General features: G+C 44.9%; 1 protein-coding gene across 1 annotated transcript in view; it reads right to left on the reverse strand.

Moving 5' to 3' along the window:
• The window catches only part of SHC4 (SHC adaptor protein 4), a 130,074-nt gene extending 125,565 nt beyond the window's left edge, over positions 1–4,509 (reverse strand). Inside the window, exon 1 of the mRNA XM_068551193.1 lies at positions 3,925–4,509. Within this exon, the coding sequence (XP_068407294.1) occupies positions 3,925–4,509 (585 nt within the window). The remainder of the gene's footprint in view (positions 1–3,924) is intronic.
• Positions 4,510–22,023: the final 17,514 nt, after the last annotated feature.

The following is a 22,023-nucleotide window of genomic DNA, read 5'->3' on the forward strand; positions in this document are numbered from 1 at the left end:
AGAATACAGTATCCTCCATCTCTACCCAATAACTGCCTTTCTTGCTTCCCCTGCTTTATTGCTCCCTAGCACTTATTACATGTGACATATTATATTTACTTGTTTATTCAATCATGGCTCAACTTCCCTCACTGGAATGTAAGTTCCATGAGGGCTTAGACCTGGTCTCTTAATTCACTGATGTATGCCCAAGGCCTTGGAACAGTTCCTGTCACATAATTGGTTCACAGTACATATTTTTTCAACAGATGAGAGAATGAATAAAATAAATTCGGGCAAAGAGAGGAGCAGTCACATGATGTGGATAAGAGAGTAGAATATGTGGCTGCCTTTTGCCTAAAAGAGTTGCCCCTATGTCCACTAGCCATCAAGAATATCTCTATCACCTCATACCAGTCAGAATGGCCATCATCAAAAAATCTACCAACAGTAAATGCTGGAGAGGGTGTGGAGAAAAGGGAACCCTCAAACAATGTTGGTGGGAATGTAAATTGGTACAGCCACTATGGAGAACAGTATGGAAGTTCCTAAAAAATTTTAAAATAGAACTACTATACGATCGAGAAACGTCACTTCTGGGTATTTATCCAAAGAATTCAAAACACTAACTCAAAAAGATATATGCACCGCGATGTTCATCACAGCATTGTTTATATTAGCCAAGGTATGGAAGCAACCTCAGTGCCCATCAACGGATGAGTGGATAAAGAAGATGTGGCACATATATATACATATATATATACATACACACACACACACACACACACACACACTGGAATATTAGCCATAAAAAAGAATGAAACCTTGCCATTTGCAACAATGTGGATGGACTTTAAGAGTATTATGCTAAGTGAAATAAGTCAGACAGAGAAGGCAAATACCATATGATTTCATTCATATGTGGAATATAAAAAAAAACAAACAAAAATAAACAAAGCAACACATGTAGATACAGAGAACAGAGTACAGGTTATCAGAGGTGGGGGGCAGGCGGCGAAATGGGTAAAGGGGTCAACTGTATGGTGATGGATGGAAACTAAACTTTTGGTGGTGAGCACACTGTAGTGTATACAGAAGTAGAAATATAATGTTGTACACATGAAACATATAATGTTATAAACAAGTGTTACCTTTATAAAATAAATTTTTTAAAAAAGAATGTCTCTCTCGCTTCTCTGCTCTGATTCCATCATCACCAAGAAACCTTTGATTTAAATCTTTCTATGTGCATTTTCCTACAGATGGGATCACAATTTTGGTTTACTTGGCACAATGTTTTTCACTGTAAATTAATAGGTTGGCATTTCGTCTTTTAAAATTGGTTCACATCACACCTAAAAGAATTCTGAGAAGGATCTCAACCAGGATGAAAACCTGTGGTGAAAAGAGCAAAGACTGGCACACGGGGCAATTGGGTTCTAGTGCTAACTCTCCTTTTGACTCACCTATGTGGCCTTAAAAAAAAAATCACTTCTCTGGCCTTCAGTTTCCTCACAGAGGCACTGAACTTGATAACTTCTGAGTTCCTTCCATCTTTCAAAGTAGGGTTTTATAAAAATTAATAAAGTAGGCTTTTCCACGTATTTTGACTTCCTAAAAGAGGTGTTAACTGGTGTCATGTCACTGTCTATTGGCAACATAGTATGATTCACGTGGATCATGGGGTCAGCACTTTTCCTGGGGTCAGTCATCATTGCCAGGAAAAGACAGTCAGCATCCTCGTTAAACATCTAAAATGCCAGTGGCGACACTCCCTAAGGAAAATGGAGATCACACAGCAACTCTTTCACATTTAAAATTGTACAGGTGTGTGGGTGTGGGGAGGTGGAAGGAAGTACAAGAGGGAAGGAAAGGCAAGGCACACAGTAGAGGATGTCTAGGTGATGGGAAGGCAGGTGCCAAGTATGGGTTTGGAGAGTCACATTTTTCCATTAGAGCCTGGCAGATGCCTAAGCTTGACCAATGAGAATTGCCCACGAACTTTTAGTAGATACATGTAACTATTTCCATTTTGAGCTGTGTCACTGTGAGGGAGGGCAAGAGCTCAGTGTCTCATAAATTTATCTTCCTTGGAGATTTTTATTATCAATTCACCTAGGCTGCCCTAGCCTGCTCTCACTGTAACCCTTCCAGTGTTCATTATTTGGCCTTCTTTGAGATCTTAACTGCCTGTGTGTGATACAGTTATTGGGCTCTCTCTCAAATGTCTACTCTCAGATCAGACTTCTCACCTGAGTGCTGGTCTTATACGACTGCTACCCACAAATTAGTACCACTTAGATATCATCACTTTAAACATAACATGTCGAAAGCAAACTTAGCATGACCCCCTTCCAAACTCATTCTGTTTCTATCACTGACATCACCAATCCCATTCTGAGGCTTACATCTGAAGATATTTTTCATTCCTCACAACTCCTTTATCAATAATCATCCACAACCTCTATAAATAGCAATAACACACTCAGAAATCTACCCACTGCTTAATAAATGGTCACCATTCTGTTATGTGTATTATGATCTGAAGTGATCTGCTCAGTCACCCAAGACTGTTGAGGCTTCTCACAGAGGCTCTTACATTCATCTCCTTTCTCTCATCTTCACATTAATCCATGTTCCCATCCCCTGGTGCCTAAACTCCCAGAGTATCTTTCTTATCGGCCTCCAAATCTCTAATTTTTCCCTGCTTCAGTCCATCTAAAATAAATTCACAGACTGATCTTTTTGAAACCACTTTCATCAAGTTATAGTTGGCCTACAAACCTATGATGGTTTCTGTTTATGAATCAGAGTGTTTACAAACTCCTCATACGGCATTAAGAGCTTTGGTCAGCTGCTCCCTCCTCCCTAAGCTACCCGAGATCTGTATTTGTCTTTATTCAACTCAAATTTGTTTGAGCATCAACTATGTGCCAGCCATACTCTCTATCACCCACTACCCTCCAGCATCCCCTCTCTTCTCCAGCTAAGCCCAGTGTGGTGCTCCCCTGCAGCCACCACAGTGATACCTGCCATTTGGACTTTGCTCATATTCTTGCCCTGCCAGGAGTCTCCCCCTTTCTGTCAATAAAAATCTGATAGCTCTTCCAAGATGCACCTTCTCCTGAAGGTTTCCCATATGAATGAGTCCCAGACCACAACAACCTTTCCCTTTTTCTGAATTCCCTCAGCATTCTCACACCAGATATCTATTGCTAAATATTGTCCTCTTATTATTTCACATGCATTTGTTGGTCTCCCCGATTGAAACGTGAGCTCTAGAAGGGCAGAGGTCAAATCTTCTATTCTCCTTTTACCCAGATCTGGAATGGAAAAGGGCAGATGCAAGGCCAGTCAAGACCTTGATTTTGCACATAGCTCATGGGCAAGGACCAGTGGGCACAGCGTAGGCAATAAAGACAAAAAATGTGCACCAAAGACCTAAGACTAGCTCCTAGCACAAGGCTAGAAGCTCAGCCATGTTCTGAGAAGTGTTTGTTAAATGCTGAATTAGATTTTCAGAAATAATACAAGTCCCTTACACACCATGTATTCCTCTAGCACAAAAATCTCTACTGAAACACAATGGCCAGTAAAATTTATGGGGTCTCAATCACTAATTAGATTTGAAATTCTTGAGTCTTCTTGGCCAGAATGATCAGTCCAGTGGGGACATCTCAGCCGTCTCTATGAGAAGTTGCCCCTACCCCTGGCAACTACCTATGAGTTAGCACCAGTTCATGCCCCTGAGCCAAAAGTTGTGTGACTCCAATACAGGCCAGATATCTGTAGGGAAACCTATAAGCTCAGCCTCCCTCCTCCCCTCCCTCCAGCTACACAATGTCTTATCCAAACCTAGAACCCGGCCAGGTGATGTGCAGCCCCTTTCAGAAAGCAGAGAAGGTGCCCCTTGTAGAAGGAGTGCAGAGAGGAAAATGGACTTACCCTCACATAGTAGTTCATGCCCATCCCCAACAGGTGCTGCAGAAAGTGCTTGTCCTGCCTGCTCCTGGGGGTTGGCTCCCCAGGGCCGGGAAGGGGGCACGCATCAGGAGTTAAAGAGGTCGCCCTGTGCCCCAGGGCGTCCCGCTGAGGCGGAGGTGCTGGCACGGCCCTATTCAGACTGGTTTCAGGGGAAGCAGGGCTGCTGGGAGCAGGGTCTTGGCTTTCCTGGAGCTTGAGTCGAGGTACCTCTTTGGTACCCAAGCAAAAGTTTTTCAGACTCAGCAAGGTGGCTGGGTTGGCCAGCTTTACGCTGGCCATGCGAGGGATCAAGGTGCACAGTGGGGTGGGGCTCTCCTGGGACGCCAAGGTGGCATCTTCAGCCGGCAGGTGAGGTGCCAGGGCGGGGTAGGGAGGTTGCGGCGAGCCCTTGTTCCCCGCCGAGCCTCCGGGGCTGCCTTCGTCCAAGGACGTGATGGACTCGTTCCGAAAGCGGCTATACTTGGCCCTGTGCAGCATCCCGGGGTGCCTGAAGAGTCCTACATACAGCACGAGTCCTGCCAGGCTGTCCGGACCGCGTTCTCGCATAGCCTTGGCAGTGCTGAAGCAGGATCCTGTTGCATAAATCGCCTCGTCGTCTGCTACATAAACAGTGCGGAAAGCAAACGCCTCAACGCCCCGTGCAACTTGGCGGCAGTCACCTCTCCAACTCCGTTCTCGCCCTCTCCCGCCTCGGCTCCGGGTCCTCGAGGGTAACAGCCCAGGGCAAAACGCCTTCCCAGCTGATTTCGGTCCCTCCCCGGCCCAGCGGCGGCACCCGCTGTTCTCGCCTTGGATTCCTTGCTGGGAAAGCCTGGACCCAGCCTCGCGGCGGCGGCGGCAACCGCTCACGGCCAACTCTTAGGCAGGGAACGGGGCCGCGCGCCCGGCCAGCCGGTCCCGCCGCATCGCTGGCGGTGCGGGAGCCTTGCAGAAATATTTAACGCCCCCTACCCCCCAGCCTCCCCTTCTGCACACAGGAACTTTCAAACCTGCTCCCTCCGGTTCCCACAGGGCGGGGCAATGTCTGGCTCATTAACCCTTTACTTGTTCCAGTGATTGCTCATTTTTAATAAAAGGAGAAAAGAAAATGTATATGTGGGCCAAAGGCCCTTGTGCCTGGGTTCGTTTCTTCTGATGGCTGCCCTCTCTTGGAAGATCTTGTCGTGCATCCCTTCTGGGCCACAAGCCAGGAGTGCTAGTGACAGGCGCTGCTCCGCATTATTTCAGGGACTTGTGATCCCTCCGTGTTCCTCAGGTCCCCTCCCAGCCTGCCCACCCTGGCTCCGAGCTTCCCTCCCTCCCCGACTCCCCTCAGAGCTTCTTTCAGGAGCCTATCCGCAACAGAAGGCTGAGATGTGCAGGATGATACGCAGAGTGTTGAAATTTTTATGAATGAACTTTGCTGAATGAATTTCTCTCTGTGTGCGCAAGCTAATAAATCAGTGAATGAAGCTGAGAATAGCTGTAATTGACTGATGGTCTCAGGGGTGCTTGGTTTTTATCCAATCAGGCGGCAGCTTGATGACTCATGCACCATAAATATACTAAACTAGTAGCCAGGAGAAAAAAAGCTGGAGGGAGAGAAAGGAGAGATTTTATTTTGTGATATCTGAGGAAAGGGTTAAAGGGAAAGGCAATCTTTAGTGTAAATCATCTGCAAGCTGGGCAGCAGGTTAAAAGGTCCATTTTCTTTTTTGTTGAGCTGGCCGGGAAAGCCAAGCAGAAGAGCTAAAAATTAGACCCATTGTTCCACGGATATTAGGACATATGGTACACAACTCCTGTGGGAAGACGTGATGCATTTTTCTTAGAAACATAGTTCTTTTTTTATTGATTGCTGGTTCCATCTCCCGTCTGGTGCAACTTCCTGTACCTATCAAATGCATTCTGAAGACATGATGACAACTGCAAGAGGCTTAGCACACAGGAAGCCAGGAAGGGAGCTGAGAAAGGGAAATGCAGGTTCTTTTAGGAATGGAGAAGAGGAAACTGCTGAAGCACTGAGGGGATGTGAAATCACATATCAGAAGAGACAAGAAAATCTCGGCTGAAGGTTACATTTCTTGGTGGGCCAAGGCTCTTGCATCTGAAACTGAACATTAATCCAAAAATTAAAACAAATCGGCAGCCACGGGAATCAGGGATGCCACCTTCACTGTCTTAGTGCCCACAAGGCTGCATTAGGCTCATGTGTATTTATGACTTTGGTGGCCTGAGTTCCCTTGAGATCCAAACACAGGTTCTGAATTAAATGGTTACTTGTAAGCAGCTGAAAAGGCATCCTTGCTGGCTTCCAGCTCCCCCACAGAAATTCTGCACCTTTTCACATCCCGCCTGCCAAAACTGTTAGGATGGTTTTTCCCTGGGAAGGCCTTTTTTGCATCTTCATAAATCTTCCCATCAATGCTCACTGACCTCCCCTCTCTGCCCTCACACCTCCTCCTGGCAAAACTGAAGAGAGTGGCTAAGCCAGTTGGACTCCACATCCCTGGGGCTGAGGAGACAGGCTCTGGGCAGGACTGTGAAGTAACCTTCCTCATTTTCTTTCCTCCCCACCTCTCTCCTTCTCTCACAAGGGTCCCTTCCTTGGTGTCACAGACCCCATGCTATGCTGCCTTGAGAAAGTTACTTTACCTCTCTGTGCCTGAATGCCCTCACCTGTTAGGAGCAGCCACCTAATGGAGATGTTATAAGGGCTCATGAGATCATCCTAATCCCTGTAAGGCACTTGGCACCATGCCCCACACAGTGCCTGCCTCACCAAGCACATGACTGGCAGTGTAGAGAAAGGCCATTGGAACTTGGGCTGCCTGCCCCTGAAGCTGGCACTCTTACCCCCTACAGAGTAGAGTCTACACCATCCAAGGCAACTAAAAAGAAAAATTAGCACAAAGTAGGAGAAGTTGAGAAAGCCAACACTGTTCAAAGAAACAATTTCCTAACACTTGTGTGGGCCTGGAGAAGGAAGGATAAACAGGAGCCCGCCTGGCTTATGTGAATCCTGGCTGAGGTCTTCATGCCTGGAGGAGGGGGTGCCCAGGGAGCCCGCTCACCCAGGCAGGCACTGTGCAGGCCAGACTCCAGGGGCTCAGACCAGCCCCCATCCCTCAGGAGGAATGAATCGTAGAAGGGCTGGGGAGGAGAGGGAGGGGAACCAAGTGGGACCAGGTAAGATAAGAAAGCAGCCATGGCCACCGTGGGCTGCTTCTCTTTCCCTAGGGACCCTGGAGATCTTGGCTCTGGTAGGCATCTCTGCCGGGGCCTTTTATGAGGGTGAGAGAAACCAGATCTGCAACTGGGGAGTGGGGAACAGCCTCAGAGGCCCAGCCAGCCCGGCCGGGCAGCTCTCAGCCCAAAGACGGAAGCTGAAAAACTACCCCAACAGCCCCAGAGCAGGCTCCTTAACTGAGTAAGATCTCCATTCCAGGTGAGTGGGTGGGCAAGGCCGATGGCTTCCTTTCTCCCAGGATGTCAGAACGCCCTCTTCAGTTAGTAATGATGAAAATAATATTCACAAGAGCTACTAATGATGGAACAAGAGACAGTTTACCTGCACTCACATTCAATCATTATAACAAATGTCGGAGGCCGGCACAATTTTCATCACCGCCTTACCGACGTGGAATATAGGCTCAGAGCAAGTTCAGTGACTTGGGCAAGGTTCCCTGGCTGTTGAACAAGGAGGCCAGGATCCCTCCAGCAGCTCCGCCTGGCTGCAGAGCCTGTGCTGGTAGCCACTGTACTCCGCTGCCGCCCAGGACACCAGAGAGCTCAAGTCTAGATCCCAGGCCTGTCATCTCCACACTACAGAAGACACAGTCAAGGTTCCGAATTTATAGTAAGCCGCTCCGGTTTACTGGCTTGTGCAAGCCCCATGGTGGGTCTCGTGTAGAACTGAGCGCTGACTCACTTCAGGCACGTACTCTTCCCTGCTGGGAAGGGTAACAGCCAGTGTGTGCAAGAACCTAACTACTCACACTTGGTGCTCACTAAATGTCAGTTTTTGCTCCCCTCTCCTCTTCGGAGATCACATCTATAAAATTCGCCTGAAATACCTCACAGGACTGCTAGGAGTAAAAATATGAATAATAGATAAGAAAAACCATTATCGTCATTAAACCATCAGAGTACATTAACCCCTCTCATCACTGCCCTTGGAAAGCAGGGATCTGCTTAGACCACTGTGTATGCCTCCTCTGCTTTGAGACACACTGCCCCCCTCCAAGGGAGCCTGTTGTGAATCAAAGTGTCAGTTTCAGGGACAGTCTGCCCTGGCTGGGCTACTTGGGTGGAACAGGCAGTTTCAAGGAAGTGCTGGCTCAGGCTGGGCCATGATAGAATTAGCCAGGTCCTGCTAGGATTTCTTAGAGGAGTGGAGGAGAAGGGGACCTGGGCAAAGATGCCTGCCCAGCTTTGGAAGAGAACCCAGTGTGGGATTTGGGGTGGAGGAAGGGTGTGCTAGAGAGTATAGGGAGGTGGAGATAGAACAAGACAAAAATAACTCTGGGAGATGGTGGACCAATTGCTACTTTGGAACAAAGTGGAGCAGGTAGCACCAGAGGCTAGGACTCCTACTCCAGCCACCGATACCATGTCCATCACAAAGCAGACCTACTCCTGAAGAACAGTCACTGGGCAGTACCTACTCCTGAAGAATTTTCACTGAGGATGAGTCCAACAGCCCATCAGTGAGGAGTGAAAACATTGCTGAAGCTCTATTTCAGGAAAAAAATTTTCCACAAGACAATATTCATATAAAGCTCTTGGCAGAGACCAAATACCCTTTTTTTTTAAAGTTTATTTTTGGCTGCCTTGGGTCTTCATTACTGCACAGGGGCTTTCTCTAGTTGCAGCGAGTGGGGGCTACTCTTTGTTGCAGTGCATGGGCTTCTCATTGCGGTGGCTTCTCTTGTTGTGGAGCACGGGCTCTAGGCAAGCAGGCTTCAGTAGTTGCAGCATAAGGGCTCAGTAGTTGTGGTGCACGGGCTTAGTTGCTCCGTGGCATGTGGGATCTTCCCGGACCAGGGCTCGAACCCATGTCCCCTGCACTGGCAGGTGGATTCTTAACCACTGCACCACCAGGGAAGCCCCAGACCAATACCCTTTTAAAGATGGGGTAGTGAGGTAGTGAACAAGAGTTGAGTCTCCGAGAGTCACAGCCTAGCTTCAAAAAACGGAGGCAGAGTTTTCCCCAGAGTCGTCATTAACTCTGAAAGCAACATCTTCTTTTTGCCTCCTGAACCAAATGTTTCCAGTTTTCCCACAGTCTTCAACTTTGGTAGGTAAATAGCTCTCTGATGGTTGCTGTTGGCCCTCACTGGCTCTCATGGAACCAGGGCCAGCTAGAAACAGCACAGGAAAATGGATATTTTCCCATCTGTTGAAAATGAGATAATGTACCTGAAAGTGCTATGTAGAGTTAGACATCATGCAGATGAAAAATAGATGAGTTACTTAGGGTCAGGTTCAGTTGAAAATAACACAAAAATCCTAAAGAAGAGTGGCTTGAACAAAAAATGTATTTCCCTGGAGGTGGGAAGTCCAAGGATAGTGTCAGCTCTTGGCCATCCTTAAAGTATATCTCTTTTCCTCATAGTCCAAAATGGCAGCTAGAGCTCCAGCTATTTCATCTCCACTCCAGGCAGTAAAATGGATGAAAGGACAAAGAAGGACATGCCCACTCTCTTTAAAGAAACATCCTAGAAGCCCAACACAATGTTCCACTTACATCACATTAGCCAGAGCTTAGTCACATGGCTGCAACTCGCTGTAAGAGAAAATGAAGTCTTCTTTATCTGAGAATGAAGAAGTCTTTTGTCTGGGTGCATCGCTGCTGCACATAAAATCATAGTCTGTTACTGGGGAAGGAGAGGAGAATGGATATTGTGATAGAAAATAGTATCTCTGCCATAGTAATATTTTCAGAAGACCTTCTACCTAAATAGAATTTAAAGCTAGCATAGAATAAAAACGTCTTTGGTCAACGTGGCCTATTTCCCCTTTTTTCTGTATGCACATGCACCACGTTGCGCGCGCGCGCGCACACACACACACACACACACACACACACACACAAAGCGTTAAAATGACCCATTTAGGGCTTCCCTGGTGGTGCAGTGGTTGAGAATCTGCCTGCCAATGCAGGGGACACGGGTTTGAGCCCTGGTCTGGGAAGATCCCACATGCCGCGGAGCAGCTGGGCCCGTGAGCCACAATTACTGAGCCTGCGCGTCTGGAGCCTGTGCTCCGCAACAAGAGAGGCCGCGATAGTGAGAGGCCCGCGCACCGCAATGAAGAGTGGCCCCCGCTTGCCGCAACTAGAGAAAGCACTTGCACAGAGACGAAGACCCAACACAGCCATAAAAATAAATTAATTAATTAAAAATCACTACTTAAAAAAAAAAAAATGACCCATTTAAAAACAGGTGCTGTCAGAACAGAAGCTTGCTTGTACATAGCCAAAGGGACTGGTGGCGCCTCTAGGCCTCTGAAAGGTGGCCAGGTGCTTCCAGGGCCAGCAGCAGACAGCGAGAGGAAGTGCATCCAGATCGCTGCAGATGGCATTCTAAGTGGTTAATTGGGGTTAGGGATATCTTACAAAGAGCGTGTGGGTGTTGGACAGGTGGTCAGAGCGCAGTCATCAGGAGGTGTCTGACCCAGGAGCGGGATTCCAATTCTAACTGTGGATTGGCAAGAGAAGAAGGCAAAGACAGGGTCCTGGACCAATTGAAACTCTGGCATTATGAGTTGGCTAATCCAAACTTCGTTTCCAATCCTCTTTTCCTTTGCCCACCTCTACTGGGAAAAGCTAAATACCCACTTTCTCAGGCTTCCTTGCAGCTGCAGGGTGTCAGGGCGTGTGACACAGTTCTGGTTTATGAGATGTAATGAAAGTTTCACGGGGGCTTCTGAGAAAACACCTCCTTTCCTGACAAAAGGGGCAGAGAAAACTGGAGCCTCCTCTCCCTTTTCCCTCGTCTTCCTATCCTGAATGTGGATGTGCTATCTGGAGCTGTGGTAGTCATACTGCAGTCATGAAAGAAAGACCAACCAAGTTATCAAGCCAATGGTCTTGAAATCCTTGAATCACTGCAACAAGACCAGTGATCATCCCTAGATACATTGTTATATGAGAATAATAAACCTTTCCTGGTTTAAGCAGCTCAAGCAGCTCTTGGTTATCTGGTACCTGTTACTTATGGCTCAAAGCATTATTATCTGATACAAACACAGTGGCAAGAACAGGGGTACAAGATGAGCAGAGCCTCTGGGCAATTAGGAAATAACTATGGAGTCTGGTGAAAAAAGTCCAAACATAGTCAGACTAACCTGGGTTCAGATATGGATGCTGACAGTATGATAGGCAGACTAAAGACTCCCAAAGACATCCATGTCCTAATATCAGAAACATGGCAAAAGAAACGTGGCAAATGTAAAAGGTGGTCTAATCACCAGATTCCAATGTGTGCAGGGGGGTGTGTTTCCCCTACACCACTAGGTGTCCTACAATTCATCTCAGTTCTGGCAGTTTCTATCCAGATATAACATCCAATTCCACATGTTATGGGCTCAGTTCCACAAGACTGCCCTCCACTTCAGATGCCAATCCCAAGCCCAGGTTGTTACTTGTGCTTCTGACCGACAGGCTATAGATTGGAGGTCTCAACAACCCCTTCCTTGGGTCCGATTAATTTGCTAGAGCCGCTCACATAACTCAGAGAAACATTTTATTTATTAGATAACTGGTTTATTATGAAAGGATATAGCTCAGGAAGAGCCAGCTCAAAGAGATGCATAGGGCAAGGTGCGCGGAAAGGGCGTGGAGCTTCCATGCTCACTCTGAGTGTACAACGCTCTCTAAATCTCCAGGTGTTCACCAATCTGGAAGCTCTCAGAACACCATACTTCTGGGTTCTTATGGAGGCTTCATTACATAGGCATGATTGATTAAATCGTTGGCCACTGGCAATCTATTCACTCACCAGCCCTTCTCCCCTCCCCAGAGGCTGAGGGCTAGAACTAAAAGTTCCAACCCTCTAATGACATGGTCGGCTCCCCTGGCAACCAGCTCCCATTCTTACGTGCTTTCCAAAACTCACTTCATCAATATGACAAAAGACAACTTTGATGCTCTCATCACTTGGGAAATTTTATAGGTTTTAGACCAAATATATATTTCTTACTATAAATCACAATATCACAGAATGTGATTAAGATTACAGATCTTGAGATGGGGGAATTATCTGGGTGGGCCCAATCTAATCACATGAGGCTTTCAAAGCAAAGAACCCTTCCCAGCTGTGGAAAGAGCTGGGAGATTTAAGACAGAAAAAGGAGGAGAGATTTGAAACATGAGAAGGACTCAACGTGCCGTTATTGGGTTTTAAGAAGGAGAAGGCTGGTCATGAGTCAAGGAAGCTAGGAAGGGCCCTCAGTTGACAACCAACAAAGAAACAGGGGTATTAGACTTAACAGCTGCAAAGAACTGAATTCTAACAACCCAAATGAGCAAAAACAAAAAACAAATAAACAAAACCCTCGATGCTTTTCTAAAACCTCCAGAGAGGAATGCAGCCGTGCCAACACTTTTTTTAAAAATTTAATTTAATTTATTTATTTTTTATATAGCAGGTTCTTATTAGTTATCTATTTTATACATAATAGTGTATATATGTCATTCCCAACACTTTGATTTTAGCCTGGTGAGACCCATGGCAGATCTCTAATGTGCAGAGTAGCAAGATAGTAAATTTATGTTGTTTAAGCTAAGTTGGTGGTAATTTGTTGTGGCAGCAATAGAAAACTAATACAGATTTTGATACCAGGAGTGGAATGCCACTGTAGCAAATACAAAAAATGGAGTGGCTTTCAGACTGGGCAACAGGCAATGGCTGGAAGAATGATTTTAAAAGTCTAGATTTCTTTTGAGTGGATTACTATTAGAAATATGGACATTAAAGGTACTGCCTATGAGGTCTCAGAAGAAACTGAAAAACAAGCCCTTAGAAACTGAAGGAAAGAGAATCCTTGTTATACAGTGGCAGAAAGTTTAGTGGGGGACTTCCCTGGTGGCCCAGTGGTTAAGAATCTGCCTGCCAATGCAGGGGACATGGGTTCAAGCCCTGGTCCGGGAAGATCCCACATGCCACAGAGCAAATAAGCCCATGAGCCACAACTACTGAGTCCGTGTGCCACAACAACTGAAGCCCACGTGCCTAGAGCCCGTGCTCCGCAACAAGAGAAGCCACCACAATGAGAAGCCCGCACACCACAATGAACAGTAGCCCCCGCTCGCTGCAACTAGAGAAAGCCCGCGCACAGCAACGAAGACCCAACGCAGCCAAAAATAAATAAATAAATAAAATTTTTTTAAAAAGAAAAGTTTAGTGGAATTGTGTCTTGCAGTTGTGTGGAAAGCAGGATTTGTAAAAACTAAAATTGGACATTTAGCAGAGGAGATTTCCAAGCAAAGTGTTGAAAGTGAGTTCTCGTTTCTTCTTGCTGGTTTTAGTAAAATGTAAGAGGAAAGAGATAAATTGAGGGAAGAACTGTTAAACAAAGAAGAGCCAGGATTTTTATCATTTTGAAAACTCTCAGAGTATCTGGATGGCAAGGTGCTAAAATCAAAAGATTCACTGTTGGAAATGTGCACTCTACAGAAAAAGCTGAAGGTGTGACATCTTGGAAAGATGAAAAGGTCAGAGAATAAATTCACAAAAGGCCCTTGGATTAAGGATGTGCCTTATAAATACCCTCAATCAAACTAGAGAGTTTAAGGTCTGTTCTCTCAGCCATAAAAACAAAAGCCAAAAATAGGAATGGGATTACCTAGGAAAGGTTTGTGAATGAGCCTCTTGTCTAATGGACTAAATCCCCATTACATACATGGGAGACCCACAAGGTTCTTGAGAATGTCATGCCAGCAGAAACCCTGCCAGCTTGAACTGAAATGGACAGAGAAAGTCCAAAATTAAAGAAGGTTGTCAAACTCCAAAAATTCTATAGGTGGGAAACAGGCTGATAAAACTACTCCCAGCTGCAAACCCATGCTACCCTTCATGAAAAAGGAAAGATGACAGAAGGCAGAGCCATGAGTCCAGGGGACAGAGCCACAGGCCACAAAGGATTATTCTCAGACCCTGAAACCTAATGGAATTTGCTCAGCTGGATTTAGAAATACTTGAGACAAATGACTCTTTTTTGCTTTCCACTTTTTCCCTTTTTGAACTGAAATACCTATAACTGTTATCCTATGCCTGTCCCACCATTATATTTTGAAAGCAGATAACTTGTTTCTTTAATTTCACAGGTCCACAGGTAGAAAGAAATTGTGCCCCAGAATGGATCATTCCCAGAGCTTCACCCATACCTGAGTTGATGATAAGATTTAGACCTTTTGAGCTGATGAGATTTTGGACTTTGAGTTGATGCTGTAATAAGTTGAGACTCTGGGGTAATTTGGGATGAGGTGACACGTGGGACAGATGTGGACTTTGGTGGCCAGAAATACACTTACCTATGGGAAGTTAAAAAAATACATTTGTGTCATTTAAGCTGCTAAATCTGTGGCAATTTTTTTATGGCAACAATAGAAACAAATACAGACACTTAGTACTAAGAATCAGGGGGGGAAGAAGCATTTTGCACACAGAGATTAAAAAAGAAACAACAACAATAACCTGAATAAATAAGTAAATAAATAAATGGGAGAAAACGTTTGCCCCATCTAATTCTGTCCCCAAAATAAATGATATCGTGAGCCTTTCCTGTAACTTACACACTCCCTATCCAAACTGCTTTTGCAATACTGATGAGTGAAGATATGTGATGGCTTCTGCAGATGTGATAATCACAAGAGAAAAAAGGTGTTCTTCCACCATGAGTGGACTAAGTGCAAACCTGGTAACCTTGGTAACTTTGTGTTTTTCTCTTTAAATATCCATTTAAATTTCCCCTTAAATACCTGTTCAGCCTTGGTAAGGTTCAGTTCTTCCCCTCCCTTTGGCCTCTGTTCTAATAATAATGGCTATCTCATAACGATGGCCTACTCTGTGTCACACACCCACTTAGTCCTTACAGTAATGCTGCATAGTAGACATTTATCTATCTATCTATTTATTTTTGGCTGCCTTGAGTCTTCATTGCTGCACGTGGGCTTTCTCTAGTTGCAGAGAGCGGGGGCTACTCTTCATTGCCATGCACAGGCTTCTCATTGCGGTGGCTTCTCTTGTTGCGGAGCACGGGCCCTAGAGCGCGTGGGCTTCAGTAGTTGTGGCGTGTGGGCTCAGTAGCTGTGGCTCGTGGGCTCTACAGTGCAGGCTCAGTAGTTGTGGTGCACGGGCTTAGTTGCTCCGCGGCATGTGGGATCTTCCTGGACCAGGGCTCGAACCCGTGTCCCCTGCATTGGCAGGTGGATTCTTAACCACTGCGCCACCAGGGAAGTACCAACATTATTTTTTTTATACATAAAGAGAAACTGGGGCTAAAACTGAACAGAAACTTTTTTATTTTGTGAGCTAAGCTTTCGAAAGCCTGGGCTCCCTTACAGAACCTCCTTAACAAGGTAAACAAGTTTTTCTTTTGACCAAAAAATGCTTTGGTCTCTAGTCTTCCCTTCATACCATCTATGTCATTTTGGCAAGTTACTTCACCTCTCTGAGCCCCAGTTTCTCTTCATCTGTATAAAAAAGATAATGTCTGTCATATACGTAGCATTACTGTAAGGGCTAAATGGGTGTGTGTGACATATAGCAGGCCATTGTTATGAGATAGCCATTATTATCAGAGCAAAGGTCCAAGGGAGGAGCAGAGCTGAACAACAGCAAGGCTGAATGGATACTGAGCCCATACATTCTAATCTAGAACATCTTAAAATTTTCCCTAAATTATGTCCCCTTCAAAAGTCCTTATCTTTTAGAGATACATACGGAAGTATTTAGTGATGCAGTGACGTGATCATTGAAATTTACTTTAAAATAAACTAGCAGGGGAGAAAAGTAGGGGGAATGGGGCACAAATGAAACAAGATGGTTGTATGCTGATAATTATCGAAGCTGGATGATGGATACATGGGAATTAACTACACTTTGCTCTCTACTTTTGCAGCCTGGAATCATGTTGATCCTACAGGTGGGGCATGGAAGTCAAGAAAAAGCACTGCAGAAAGCAGGGCTGGGGAGGGACAAAAATAGGGAAGACAAATTGTCCCATACTCAGCTCTGCTCTTATCAGGCTTGCCAATAGACAGGAAGGCACGAGGGGTGTAAAGTTTGGGTCAAGTCACCTGTGCTTGCCAGGACTGCAGCATTACCGCTAGGAAGTGTTCCTAGTCTAATCTTCCATTCCTGCAACATACATTTAAGAAATGAGCTTTATACAGCCACTATGGAGAACAGTATGGAGGTTCCTTAAAAAACTAAAAATAGAATTACCATACGACCCGGCAATCCCACTACTGGGCATATACCCTGAGAAAACCATAATTCAAAAAGAGTCATGTACCACATTGTTCATTGCAGCTCTATTTACAATAGCCAGGACATGGAAGCAACCTAAGTGTCCAACAACAGATGAATGGATAAAGAAGATGTGGCACATATATACAATGGAATATTACTCAGCCATAAAAAGAAATGAAATTGAGTTATTTGTAGTGAGGTGGATGGACCTAGAGTCTGTCATACAGAGTGAAGTAAGTCAGAAGGAGAAAAACAAATACCGTATGCTAACACATATATATGGAATCTAAGGAAAAAAAAAAAAAAGGTCATGAAGAACCTAGGGGTAAGATGGGAATAAAGACACAGACCTACTAGAGAATGGACTTGAGGATATGGTGAGGGGGAAGGGCAAGCTGGGACAAAGTGAGACAGTGGCATGGACATATATATTCTACCAAATGTAAAATAGATAGCTAGTGGGAAGCAGCCGCATAGAACAGGGAGATCAGCTGGGTGCTTTGTGACCACCTAGAGGGGTGGGATAGGGAGGGTGGGAGGGAGGGAGACGCAAGAGGGAAGAGACATGGGAACATATGTATATATATAACTGATTCACTTTGTTATAAAGCAGAAACTAACACACCATTGTAAAGCAGTTATACTCCAATAAAGATGTTAAAAAAAAAAAAGAAATGTGCTTTGTCTTCCTAAGCCTCCAATTCCACAAAGTAAAATGGCTGTGGGGAATGCATATTTTTTGCCAAGGTGGTGGACAGTGAACTCTTCATGGCTCTGAAAAGCCATGGACTATTCACTGTTCGTTGGGCAGCTCTGTTCATGGCAGTAGTGTACTGTAATTGAAGAGGATGCCCTCTGGTGAACTATGCAATTGTTCCCTAGCCAGTGAAGTAGTGGAGAGGTTTCCCAATGAAATGTTTTTCTTCAACACTCAATATGCATGTCCATGGCTTCGATTCATAACCAGTGAACTGCTAAACTTTGTTTTCTTTCTAGTCCAAACTCTTAAGTTCAAATTTCTGGCAATCTTCAAACTCAGCAGGTCAAAAATACAGACTTTGATCAACATACCCTCCTCCCATCCATGTAACTGTCATCTCAGACTCTTTCCTCTCTTCATTTCCTACATCTCATCACTCACCAAATCTGTCTGTTCTACCTTGGAGCTGCCATTTGATTTTATACTCAGCTTTCCATTCATATATATTCACACACAAGTCTAAACCCTGGTCATCTCTCACTGAGATTCTCCCTCCACCCATCCAATATACTCTTACCAAAATTATCTTTCTTTCTAATTCAAAAATATGATCCTATCAGTTCCTGGATTAAAATCTTTAATAACTCCTATGATTTACAGGGTAAAACTCCAACCTCTCACCATGGCTAACCCCAACTAGCTTTTCAACCTCTTCTCCAGTCATTATTCTTTGTAAATCCTGTTTCTAGCAAGGCATGCTTACCAGCCACTGCTCAAGGACAAAGGAACTATGTGAAAAAAGGAACTATGTGAAGGTATTCTCGTACAACTGTCCTGAGAAATTTAGCTAATCTCCCCTCCCCCCATGCACCCTCTCCCTCATCTTCCTCACATCCCAAATACTGTATCTTTCAACTTCTCAAAATCTGTTCTCAGATTCTTCATTCACACCGAGGCAAATAATTGATAATATTTTTAAGTGGTATAGGTGGTAACTAACTGCCTTTAAATAGATTTTATTCAGCTCATCAAAGAGGGATGAAACCAGCAGTATGGTAAAGCTGTTTTAAATGGGAATTGGAGGAACAGGGGTTTATATAGTCTACCAGGAAAGGTGTTATGGTATACGTTTGCCAAGCTAGGGACAAAACTGGTTAATGTTCTACAGGGCCATAAAACCATAACCTTTGGGGTTATCTTTTCTACTGGACAAAAATTATTTGCCTCTATTCTAGACAAAGTCTACAAGTTAACATGTAACTTCAGAGTCTGAGCCCTTAATTAATAGTAAAAAGCAAAGTCAGACACAACTACATTCCCTGGATAATTAAAGAATTCTTGGTTGAGTCTGTTAAACAATGCTTCACCATAACATTGAAAGGATATACGGTTCACTTTTTCTTTTTTTTTTTACTTTATTCCCAAGTTTTTAATGATATTCTTTTTCAAACACATCAATGGAGATGATCGAACTGGAGGAACTTCAGGCATCAGTCAGTAGATGTATACGGGTAGATTAGAATTCTAATATGTGTTCCTGCCCTTGAAACCAACTGTAAGGATAGTTTTGCTGGTAAAGCAAATAATGAAATTAGGGAGGAACTTCTCAAAGGCTAATACCATCTGATGAGCTCAGTGATTTTTGGATCAAAGACAAAATTTGATCCACTGGGTTTACTCTGGTGACCCAAGTCTAGCCAAGACTTTGAAAAGCAAATCAGGCCTGTTTTCTGTCAACTATTACCTGGAAGAACCACAAAGCAGCCTGGTTACCCAGACACAATCTGGAACAGGAGAAAATCACTTGTTCTGGAGCAGACAAACTTGAATTTGAATCCTAGTGCAACCACTTATGAGCTGACGATCTCTGAAACTCAGTTTTCTCACTTGCAAGTGGGTGATTGTACGTATCAAAAACGATGGAGAAATGGTTCCCAAATGTTGTTTCCCAAACCAGTGCTTGTCTTTAAAAAAGTTTTTGCCAGTTTATAGGGAAATAGTAATAATACCAAAAGTACATAGACGGAGAGGTATACTTTATATAGTAAGGATTTTATAAAGTTAAATTTAAATGCTGGGGGGTTTTTTTTGTTTGTTTTTTCGAGATTATTCTTTTTATTTTGTATATGTGGTAAAATGTCTTTTCTGTTAGGAAGTAATTGTAATCATAAATAGTAGATTTTAAATGATTTTACATGGCAAAATAAAAGTTGGCAACCCTATGTCCATCTCCAAATGACTTTTGATACTGCTCTGGGAACCACTGTAAGAGAGTGTATGAATTTACTTTGTGAGCTAAAAATATGTGTATAGAGTGAGCCCTTATTGCTGTTGTCTCTGAAACCGCCATTTTTTTGTATGGTGATGAAAATATTACCCAGCTGGTCCTAAAGTTTCCTGAGGAACCCAAACTAAAGCAGAGCTTCTCCTGGGAGTCTAACTGGGGCCAGGCCTCTTGCAGAGAAAGAGCTCAGGGGCCCACGGGCAGCATACAGCCCCTGGGTTAGGCCCTGGCCTTCTCTTGTTTTTTTTTTTTTATTTTTTATTTATTTATTATTTATTTTTGGCTGTGTTGGGTCTTCGTTTCTATGCGTAGGGCTTTCTCTAGTTGTGGGAAGCGGGGGCCACTCTTCATCGCGGTGCGCGGGCCTCTCACTATCGCGGCCTCTCTTGTTGCGGAGCACGGGCTCCAGACGCGCAGGCTCAGTAGTTGTGGCGCATGGGCTTAGTTGCTCTGCAGCCATGTGGAATCTTCCCAGACCAGGGCTCGAACCCGTGTCCCCTGCATTGGCAGGCGGATTCCTAACCACTGCGCCACCAGGGAAGGCCCCCTGGCCTTCTCTTGAAGAAGAGGAATTTCATCCCCCAGGACTTTTACTTCCAGGGGGCCAAGTGAATAGCATGATAGGACTCTCACTCTATAGTGCCTAAGAACCTCCCTGCCTATGAGTCAGTGATGAGAGGGAGAAATCCAGTTTGCTGCAGGAGAGCGGGGACAATGAAAGAAAGGAGAGCCTGGTACTCATACTTGGGAACACTGTGTCAGGCTGGTGGAGCTCTAAATGGCCAGGACCAGCGATGCAGCAATGTTTGCATAGGAGACGGAACAGCCCAGGACTCCTGTCACAGTAAATGGCGCTGGAAAATCCCAGGGAGCCATGTCGGCCTCTTGTTTTAAATCCATTTTTCCATACATGTTTTAAATCCATGTTTTCACCTTACAAAGAAGTACTTCATTGAAAGAAATAAAAACAAGCCAGAGATGAAAATCAAATTCACTGATATACTAATTTAGACTCAATCCTGTTAATATTATAATATATAACCTCAGGGTGGTTTTTTTTCCCTAGTCATGAACATTTTTTCAAACAAAAATAACATAATATTGTGCATACAGTTTTCTACCTTTTTTTTTCTGTTAGCAGAAAACCCACATTTTTCCACGTCACTAAATGTACCATGTTATTTTAATTGCTATGCGGTACACTGTGCAAATGTGCCATAATTTAACAAACGGGGTGGGAGGGGGGGGTATTTGGGTTTCTCCACACACACACACACACACACACACACACACACACACACACACACCCCATAGGGCAGTGCTAGCTCTTATAGCTAAACCCTTCCATACAAAAAATGCTAATTGCAGACTCTAGATAATGGGTATATGAGTATCCACTTTACCATTCTTTCAACTCTTCTGCAAGTTTGAAATTTCTAATAATAGGATTCGAGTGAAAAAAATTTTAATATCCTCATATACAGAATGAGTTGGGTCAACGAGGATGCCTGTTTACAAGTTCTGGAATGAGAGCTGGACGACCAGCTTCCCGGATGAACTCTGGCACGGGTGGGCTCCTCCCAGGCCTGTCCCGCGCTGCCGGAGGCCGGGGGCTGCGCGCCAGTCCCAGGAAACCCGGGGCCGCAAGAGCGCCCTGTGCGCGCTTTCGCACGGCCTCCCTGAAAAAGAGCAGCTGAGCGCCAGGCTGCCAGGCGCTCAGCATCTAAGCTGCAGGCGCCCGGAGAAGAAAAGGGCCAGTGTGCGCTCTCGAAACTCAAAAGCCCTTCTCCAGGCCCAGCGACTCACGGGGGAGGGGGAGAGGGAGCCGAAACTGCGCTTTAACAGTGTGGGCAGTCAGGCCGTGGGTGCCCCGCAGGACAAAAGGGCCTCAGTGCTGGAGAGAAGGCAGCCCCCGGGGCCTGGAGGCAGCATAAATGGAAGCTGTGTCCCCAACAGCACTCAAGTTCACCTTTGTCTTCTGAGTCCAAGTCGAAGGAAGGGTACAGAAGGAGCCCGGGAAGGTCAATGGTGGAAGGTTAAAGGCTACCCGCTCTTACAGCTGACCTTTGCTGAGTTTTCACCTGGAGTTGGCACAAGATCAGCCATTGTGGGCCAGGTCTTTGCTGGCACCTAAGGAGGAAAAAAGGCTCTTGGCTGAATTCCTAAATAATTTCAGTGGCTTGAAGCAGAGGGAGGAGTGGGTGTAATGAAGACCAATTCATACGCCACTCCCGCCGCCATCCCCCCGCCACACACACACACACATACACACATATACACACGCTCTAGTTGTACCTAAATTTTGTAATTTTACTTTTTGCTCTAGAGGGGTGAGATAGTTAAAACAACAACAACAACAAACAAACGAGCTGACACACAAACTATGAATCTCAGACAGAGTTTCATTCCTAGCCTTGCCACTTACTGTCTAAGACTTTGGACAACTAACTTAACCTCATTCAACTGCCTCATCTATGAAGTGGGCATATGATATCTACCTTATAGAGTTGCTGTTGGAATTAAAAGAGAAAGTATATGCAAATGTACCTAGCATGGTAGTAAGCTTGCAAATAAAGTTTTTTCTTCATTTGTTTTTTAAAACTTGATTATTCCTAATA

This window comes from Eschrichtius robustus, chromosome 1 (genome assembly GCF_028021215.1).
Source record: "Eschrichtius robustus isolate mEscRob2 chromosome 1, mEscRob2.pri, whole genome shotgun sequence".
NCBI lineage: Eukaryota > Metazoa > Chordata > Mammalia > Artiodactyla > Eschrichtiidae > Eschrichtius > Eschrichtius robustus.